A 9,744-nucleotide genomic window follows, 5' to 3' on the forward strand; every position below is an offset into this window, starting at 1 on the left:
TGTCACAAGGAAAACAGTAGGTTTCGACACACAGCGATGTCAACAGGACGAAAGTGAATAAACATGGACAAGGAAAATCCAGTTTCGCAGTGAATCAAACTGTCACACACACACCCTTGGCCTTTCTTTTTGAAACGTTTTCTATGAATATTCGATTCACATTATCGACGTCACCCAGTTGTTATTTCGTTGTCACTGCCAAAACGTTTTCTATGAATATTCGATTCAAATTGTCGACGTCACCGGGCCCAGTTTTTAGTTCCTTCTCAATGCCAACTACACGCCTCGCCCTTTTAGCTCTCGTGTTTTGAGCTGACGGCCTCGTGTTGAAAGGCTGTCTGACTAGGTGATCTCTCGGGTTTTCTTCTCCTTCTCGTTTGCTTGTCAGAGTTTTGTGGCCGTGAACTGACCGACCGGCCTACTGGACAACTGCCTGCTCTCCGCCCTCTCACGTTGCCAGCAGGTTTCAGTGGACATTCTCGCTTCTAGATGGGCCGTACTGTTGAGGACTGCAAGGTATGGACTACTGCCGTTGTTAGAAAATTACTGTAGTGTTTACATTCACTTAACAAAGCGTTGCTTACGAAGTGGCCGTCTCAAGTAAAGAGCACCGTACTGTCAAATTCAAACTGTGAATGTGTGAGAGAGCATTATCATTATTGCACTATTATCCTGTTCCGATATTAAATCATCTCTTCTATGCACCGCGCGTGTGTGTATGTGTGTGTGTGTGTGTGTTGTTGTGTGTGTATGTGTGTGTGTATGTGGTTGTGTGTGTGCGTGTGTATGTGTGTGTGTATGTGGTTGTGTATGTGTGTGTGTGTGTGGTTGTGTGGTTGTGTATGTGTGTAAGTGTGTATCTGTGTGTGTGTGTGTATGTGTGTATGTGTGTGTGTGTCACAGTGTGCATGTGTGTGTGTGTGCGTATGTGTGTGTGTGTGTGTGTGTGTGTGTGTCTGTGTGTGTGTCTGTGTGTGTCTGTGTGTGTCTGTGTGTGTGTCTGTGTGTGTGTGTCTGTGTGTGTGTGTGTGTGTGTGTGTGTGTGTGTGTGTGAAAGAGAGAAAAGCTGACGCGTCAACCCTCTCTCTCTCTCTTTCTGTCGATCTCTCCTTTGCTCTCTCTCTCTCTCTCTCTCTCTCTCTCTCTCTCTCTCTCTCTCTCTCTCTCTCTCTCTCTCTCTCTCTCTCTCTCACCACGCTTTCTGTGCAAATGCCGCGCGATTCAGACTTGGAAAACTTCACATATCCGCTGACACCAAATGTGCACACAGACCATTCATAACCACACCTGCAGCTATAGTGAACAACTGAAAGTCGACCACACTGTTTTGTAAAGCATTCATATGTGCATTATTCTGCTGAGACACCCTTTATTCCTGTCTTTGCATGCCTGTGTAAGACCTTGGAGTTTTCGTCGGGGAAAAAATTACACACACACACACACACACACACACACACACACACACACACACACACACACACCAGCACACAAACACACACACAAACACACACACACACAAACACACACGCACCTAAAGTGTGGATGGTTACCTAAGAGGCGGCACTGGGTGCAGTGCCTTTCTAGTGCACTTGCACTACAACAGCACTGGGTGCAGTACTCGCTCCGGCATCGAAGAATTTTGCACTAAAAAATGCACAAAATTTGACCTATTTCGTCGCCTATAGAGGACGGAAAGAATGTCATTTTGAACATTGTTATGACATTCTTTCCGTCAAAAAAGTCAATTTAACGGTGTTAAATGAAGCGACCATCCACACATTTATGGTTGCCATCCAGAGTTTAGGTTGCGTTATGGTGATTTAGGCAACCAAACCTGTGGAAACGGGGGTACACACACACGCATACACACACACACACACACGCACACACGCATACACACACGCACACACACACACCCGCACACACACACACCCGCACACACACACACATACACACACACACACACACACGCACACACGCACAAACACACACACGCACACACACATGCGTGCGCGCACTCAGACTTCATACAAGGATGTTGAGTCAGCCAAACAGACGATTGCCACACAAACTACCGACGCCTTTCTTGTCAATGACTGAATGCCTCTGCACAATCTCTAGTCAGAGGCCACAAATAGTTGTCATTGAACACTCTGGTTGCTAGAGGTGACTGTGTTGGGAGAGTGTTTAAGTAACAGTCTTTAGAAAATCCACTGAACCGTTATGTAATTGATATTGGCCCCTTGGAACTGGTTGTCACTGTTCTAATTTGACTGCGAGAGCAAGTGGAAACGATATGTGGGTTGGTGTTGGTATCAGTGCGTGCGTGTGTAGCTTAGCAGCAAAATGAATAAAACAGGCATGGGTTGTCTTTGTAAACATAACGTATTGAGGCTTTTATGTTGCAAAGAAAAAAACGTTGACACTGGCGTGCTGCAGCATATACACCCTTTGCAGATGGTCCAGATGAGATCGGTAGATCATGTCTGTTGTGTGTCAGTGTATTATCTTTCATAACAATTCCATGTAAAGTGTCATTACAATTCCATGTAAAGTGTCATTACGATATGTCTAGTACTTTTCCTGGAATTGCTGTGAACACATGCATATACATACACACACACACACACACACACACACACACACACACACACACACACACACACACACGCACACACGCACGCACACATACACACACACACATACGCACACACACACGCTCACACACACGCTCACACATACACACACACACACACACACACACACACACACGCCATTGTGCGTTAGGTAGCCGGCGGCTCAGTCGTTATAGCACTGGACTCGTGATCCTCGAGGTAAATGTAGGAATCCAGGCCGTGACGAACACGAGACAACTCAGAAACGGTATCCATGCCCCACCCCGTGTCAGCGCCAGTCCAGGCAACCGACCTTGGTAAATCTGCCACAAGTACAGGTGGCAGCTGACACCTAAACACGCACAGACGTGGGTAGCGCACCTCTTGTTGCTGCTAGCTTTCTTCTTTTTTTTCTTTTTATATTTAGTCAAGTTTTGACTAAATATTTTAACATCGAGGGGGAATCGAAACGAGGGTCGTGGTGTATGTGCGTGCGTGTGTGTGTGTGTGTGTGTGTGTGTGCGTACGTGTGTGTGTGTGTGTGTAGAGCGATTCAGACTAAACTACTGGACCGATCTTTATGAAATTTGACATGAGAGTTCCTGGGTATGAAATCCCCGAACGCTTTTTTTCATTTTTTTGATAAATGTCTTTGATGACGTCATATCCGGCTTTTCGTGAAAGTTGAGGCGGCACTGTCACGCCCTCATTTTTCAACCAAATTGGTTGAAATTTTGGTCAAGTACTCTTCGACGAAGCCCGGGGTTCGGTATTGCATTTCAGCTTGGTGGCTTAAAAATTAATTAATGACTTTGGTCATTAAAAATCTGAAAATTGTAAAAAAAAAATAAAAATTTATAAAACGATCCAAATTTACGTTTATCTTATTCTCCATCATTTGCTGATTCCAAAAACATATAAATATGTTATATTTGGATTAAAAACAAGCTCTGAAAATTAAATATATAAAAATTATTATCAAAATTTCTTTTTCGAAATCAATTTAAAAACACTTTCATCTTATTCCTTGTCGGTTCCTGATTCCAAAAACATATAGATATGATATGTTTGGATTAAAAACACGCTCAGAAAGTTAAAACGAAGAGAGGTACAGAAAAGCGTGCTATCCTTCTCAGCGCAACGAATACCCCGCTCTTCTTGTCAATTCCACGTGCACTGCCTTTGCCACGGGCGGTGGAGTGACGATGCTACGAGTATACGGTCTTGCTGCGTTGCGTTGCGTTCAGTTTCATTCTGTGAGTTCGACAGCTACTTGACTAAATATTGTATTTTCGCCTTACGCGACTTGTTTTTCCTTACACCTGTTCCTTGTCCCGGTGTTCTCTCACGCCGCCCCGTCCCTGCACTCGCTGCTCCATCCACATCTGAGTTTCGTTCCGCTGCCAGACTTGTCGATTTTACAGACGCTCCAGGGAGGGATGTCGGGTCGCTGCGGTAGGCTTCCCTCGGAAGATGACACTGCACTTCTGCTGAGTCACTTCGACCGACCTTGGTAAATCTGCCACAAGTACAGGTGGCAGCTGGCACCTAAACACGCACAGACGTGGGTAGCGCACCTCTTGTTGCTGCTAGCTTTCTTCTTGAATTAAATAATCAAGTTATAACTAATCGAACACAAAAACACTCGTGGCTTAATTAGCGTGTATGTGGCAAACATGCACGCTCCCAGATTCTCCAACCTTACTCCGTGTGACAGTCTTTGTGACCGTGTTCACTTGCGTGACTGATCTCTGTTGTCAGAATTTATTCAGAGACAAACGGCGCCTGGACAGTGGGTAAAGGGTGGAGATTTTTCCGATCTCCCAGGTCAACTAATGGGCAATCCTGCTAGTGACTTATCCCCCTTTGTGTGTACAGGCAAGCACAAGACCAAGTACGCACGGACAAGTTCCTGCAATCCATGTCGAGTGTCTGTGTCTGTGTGTGACCGTGTGTGTGTGTGTGTGTGTGTGTGTGTGTGTGTGTGTGTGTGTGTGTGTGCGTGTGGTGTGTGTGCATTCGTGCGAACGTGTGCGCGTGTGCTGTCTGTCTGTCTGTCTGTCTGTCTGTCTTTAATGTCCATCTCAATCATTGAATGTATCTTTTCTCAGAGCCCAAGTTGATAAACTTGAAACAGCACCGCATGATGCCCTGAACAATGACAACAGCTACAACAAACAACTTCTTCGTTTCTTCACAACTTCACTGCTGGCCACAAACAAAATCAGTCATCACAAGACAGTGATCTGCATTTAAATTCTTACAAGCAAGCATGTTCAAAACCTCACCAGCAGTCGTTATTACTTAAGTACTCTTCTATTCAAAGCAGCTGATTGGTAAACTATGAAGGTTTTTAGGCACTCGAGTTCAGTCTTCGTCCGGTGTTGTCAATATACACCAACACGGCGACTTCTTAGACCACTCTCTCATTGGAACAACAAGTAAAGCTGTGGTCTACATAGTCTGCCTTGTGGTGACCTTGCCAGCACTCGGACCATAAACATGTCCAGGCAATGCAGATTCATTAAAAAGACATGCATGCGAACAAACGCGGGGAATATTTAGAGTGTTTTCTTGTCACAGCATGAGTGATTGATGAAAAAGGAAACAATATGGATGTATTGGATGATAAGTTTGACAGGCATGTTAGTGTCCTGCTTCAGGAATTCGAGGGACAAAGCTTTCCATGTACACTGCCACGGACGTGCAAAGAAACTAATATCATCACTTCACTGCTTAAGGAATGGCAACGAAATGAACAAGCAGAGCTTCAGAATGCAAGGTTCGGTTGCTTCAGAGTCCTAGACGTATTGGATAAAAAACTTCTATGTACACAAGCACAGCTTCAGTATGAAGTCATCGCTTGTGTCCGAGTCCTAGACGTGTTGGGCATAGAGGATGTAACACGGGAAACGCTACGCGCCTGTCTTAAAGTCTGTACTCGTGCATCATGGAGGAGAGCTTTTCTTTCACGGCGCCTTCAGAAAGCCAAAGAATTTCTTCTTCATGTTGCTGCCATTGAATCTCTTCCTAGAGGGTTTATATTTCCTAGAGAGTGTAGGGTTGAGCGCTGTTATGGAGTACATAATGAAACGGCTTTATCTTTGCTAGTTCCCCAAATACAAAACAAAAACATGATTGTGTGCTTTCTTAAGATCGCGAAATCCACACTGAATAGCGAACAGATTTGTTTAATCTCAAATTTACTGAACGTGGAGGCTGATTCCCGTTTCAAACTATATATGAACATAGCCTTGCGGGATGGTGAATGGTGTGTGGTGGACCACATGTTACGAGTGTACGACATGGACACAACAACGCTGCACCAAGTCCTTGTCAAAGCAATGGAACGGAGAGAGTGGAAAGAAGTAGAAGCGTGTCTCGAGCGTGGAGCGGACATAACCACAGCCTGCACTGAGACCGGGTTTGACCTGAACGCCAGGTCAGGAGAAAGGAACAGAACAGTTCTACACGACGCCATGTTCAGCCATAAAGACGTCATGAAGGAGATCGTGCAGGCATTGCTACAGGCTGGCGCTGACCCTAACGTACGAGATTCAGATGGTGAGACTGTGGTTTGCACGGCTGTTAACTATCGCAACTGGGACTTTGCTTTGCTTCTGTTGATGCACACTAGGGCTGCTGGAACCACTGTTTCACACACATTCCGTAACGGAGAACCGGTCTTGCATTTTGTCTGTAAAAAGGGTCAATCAGACGTTGTGCGTGAACTCTTCACAACACAGACAGACCCACTGGCCACAGACGGTAAGGGTAACACCTTGATCATGGCTGCCTTGGGTGGAGCAGATAGCAAGAATGTACGCGATGATTTCTTTAGGAAGCCTGAACCCATCACGCCTGGAAGCGAGAAGGAGAATGTAATGCGTGTTCTGATCCAGTCAGGGGTGGCAACGCACCAGGCTCTGTTGTCGCAGTCACAGCTGAGGTCCCTTAAACAGGAAGCCCAAAACGTCACAGTGGACAGTTTCCAAACACCCATGTGGCAAGCAGTAAAGAGACGCAAACTACGAATCGCTAGGATGCTGTATGCTGCAGGTGCATGTTGTCATGAAGAAATCCATGAACTGGTGAATTCTGAATTCATTGGACATAAATTGGAAGAAACAAACCAGCGTGACATCTTGAAGTTTTCGGAAGACTTCTTCAGCCATTTTCATTCGCGTTTTGATTACCAGCCGGATGATGCTAGTGCGTGTTGTCATACAGAAATTCATGAACTGGCAAATTCGGAGTATGTCAGACAAAAAGTAAAACACTTGAGGAATAGCGATCCCTTCCTGGCCTTCCTTAACGACATCTTCAGACATGTTCGTTTCCAGGGGATGCATTATACTGTTGGTATGTGTTGTACTCAAGAACACAATGCCTTTGGGGATGGAAAACTAAACTTTGTCAGAGAAAAAACAGAAGAAATGAAAAACTGGTGTGACATCATGGACTTTCTGGACCACATTTCCAGTCACCCTCGATCCCTTCAGGACATCTGTGCCCTGACAATCTCGCATCTGATTGGCTGCGGGCCACAGCGTGACAAAAGAGCAGCAAGTCTCGGTCTTCCTGACTATCTACGTCGTCGCGTATTACAGGATCACGTGATCAGTTCTGATTTTCTCAAGGACTGCCCTCCTGACCCCGAGGACATTAAAGAACCGTACAGTGGACCCTGGATGTGCGGTGGAAGTGGTCCTATTAATCCCGATTTTCAATCCGAGCTTCATAGACCGGTCTGCTCCTGTCAGATTGAAGAAGGTGAATAACTGATAGTCATGATCAATGACATGAATCACCATCAGAAAAGACAGCCGAGGACAGTTTGATCATTAATGATTTGGTCTCATCATGTTTGGATAGGACATTATGGAAGACAGTCAAACAGTTCACAAATTCAATTGCTGAGTTAGAAAAAATATTATTGCTTGAAGAAAACTAAAACGTTCTGCTAAAAAGACTTTTATGAGACAAGGCATACAGACAATACATTTTGTGACAGGGTGAACTGTCACCAATGATAGAGTGAAGACATTTCACGTTCATTCGTGTTCCTCTCTTTCAGTTCCTGTCTAATTATGTCCCACTGACCCATTGATGCTTGTGCCTGCTGTCAGGATCGCTGTGTTTTGGTACCTTAATTGTGGGTGTGTCAAGATGATGGGCCCTGATTGGTTGATTGTTTAAACTGTTGCGCGCGTTCATCATACTGATAAGCTTGAGGCTGCAGCAGTCTCAAGGTGATTTTGGGAGTGTTAAGACCTGTGTACGTGTGGTCTTTTGTGACTTTGGATTGTGTTGTTCAATCGTGGTTGAACCAGCGAACTGTTTTGGTGTGTAGCTGCAGAGATTAGTATTGTGTATTGAGCCACTAACTTCGTTTTGGCCAAGTATGTAGTTGAGGAGTATTTGAAAAGAACTTGTTGAAAACGACGTTCAACACTAAATAAAGAAAGAAAAGAACTTGTGCGTGTGCCGGAACAAGTGTTGTAGCAGCTGGTTTGATTATTATCAACGACGTAACGTTCGCCAGAGGATTGGATGAAGTTTCAATAGCTTCATTGCGACAGAGTTCTAATTCACATTGAGGAGTGAACGCACAATTAACTACTCTGCCGTTTGGCATAATATGTTAAAACAAAAAGTCACGTTTTTGCAACCCCTGACTTTGTGTCTCTATTGAATGCTTCCTGATCTGTGCACCCCTTCCACTTCACCCTCTCACAAAGTAATTGTTATACGTCTCGCCAAAGTTTTATTTGAGTACGATTACTGGCGGAATTGTGCTAGTCTGGTAAACATGCGGCAAAGATATGGAACGTTCCCGCTGCACGGTTTGCTAGTGACAGTGGTTAATACTCTCACACCATGCTGCGGTCACGAATGACTGGACATCGCTGTAGCACGTGATCATCACAAAACAATGGATAGAAAATGTAAACTAGTGACCATACGTAAATAAAACATTGGCACTATTTGCAACAATCATTTGTCTGCAGGCATTCAAAGTCATGATTTGTATTTAATGTAAGCTTACCACGAGTTTAAAAAAATTTTCCGGAAGATTGCATAACATTTCAAAAAATATCTGTAACAATACGATATTTTACCTGAAATAGGTCTTGTGTATAGGAACGAGATCCTCATAGTTTCAAAGCGTTGCACTTGGTCGTCCCTGAAATACAGCGCTTCTTGTCGTAATATCCCTATTAAATGACGCAAAACCTTGCCTTTTTTTTTTACCGCTCATACGTGTAAACCTGTGAAAGTAATTCATTCTTTCACATTTTACAAACTACTTTTTGGCTTACTGATTTTTCCCAACTAGTTTACAGTGTAGTGTAAGGGAAGAACTTGTTCTTGACAAATTGAATGTCAGGATTACTTTCCTTGGATTATTCCAGAGTCTCGAACCAATGTGTTCGAATTCTAAGGAATGGTGTGTATTTAGAAATAAATAAGAGATACAACATTATATGATGTATGTGAATGTTATTTGTTTATTTAATGTTTTCTAGGCTTAGTAGTTTTATTTTTAAGTAGTCAAAGCTATAATTATTACTTAAAGCACGTTTTGTTTCCATAAGCATTTTTGCTGATTCTGCCTCTTGAAGAATCAGACTTTCCAAATGTTTTCTTCCTAAATCAGGTCAGAATTGTTTGTCATATATTGTGTTGATTTGTTTCTTAGAGTCTCTGTGTATTGTTTTCCAAGCTTATTTGATGCACGGTTTTGTATTTCTGAAGGATTACGTACTTGGATTTAATATAACCTGAAATAGTCATAGAATGTAAAGAACCATGTGGTCACCAGAAACAAGGGATACAAATATTCATTGAAAGAAACTGAAGTGACATGATAAAATAGTATAGATGGAATTGTATTATGAAGATAGAGTTGTAACAGATGTATGTTAAGAATTAGATGATAAAAACTCTATAGTTCTGTTTGTTATAGTATTTTAGTTTGATAGCTTTTGTTTGTGTCACCTTTATGAGTTTTGCATCCTGCCGCATGGCTTCAGGACTTGCTGTGTGTTTACTGTTTATTTGCCTGGAAATGAAATGTGTTTTTAAGTGTTTACTGATTATTATGTGGTTGACTGAAATGGAACAT

At 43.3% G+C, this 9,744-nt stretch overlaps 1 protein-coding gene across 1 annotated transcript in view; it reads left to right on the forward strand.

The window, feature by feature from the left end:
• The first annotated feature begins 377 nt into the window (after positions 1 to 377).
• LOC138976362 (uncharacterized) overlaps positions 378 to 9,744 on the forward strand; it is a 10,844-nt gene continuing 1,477 nt past the window's right edge. Inside the window, exons 1-2 of the mRNA XM_070349219.1 lie at positions 378 to 516; positions 4,727 to 9,744. The exon at positions 4,727 to 9,744 is cut by the window's right edge and continues 1,477 nt beyond it. Coding sequence (XP_070205320.1) covers positions 5,228 to 7,396 — 2,169 coding nt within the window. The 5' untranslated portion in view covers positions 378 to 516; positions 4,727 to 5,227 and the 3' untranslated portion in view covers positions 7,397 to 9,744. The remainder of the gene's footprint in view (positions 517 to 4,726) is intronic.

Source organism: Littorina saxatilis, linkage group LG9 (assembly GCF_037325665.1).
Source record: "Littorina saxatilis isolate snail1 linkage group LG9, US_GU_Lsax_2.0, whole genome shotgun sequence".
Classification (NCBI taxonomy): domain Eukaryota; kingdom Metazoa; phylum Mollusca; class Gastropoda; order Littorinimorpha; family Littorinidae; genus Littorina; species Littorina saxatilis.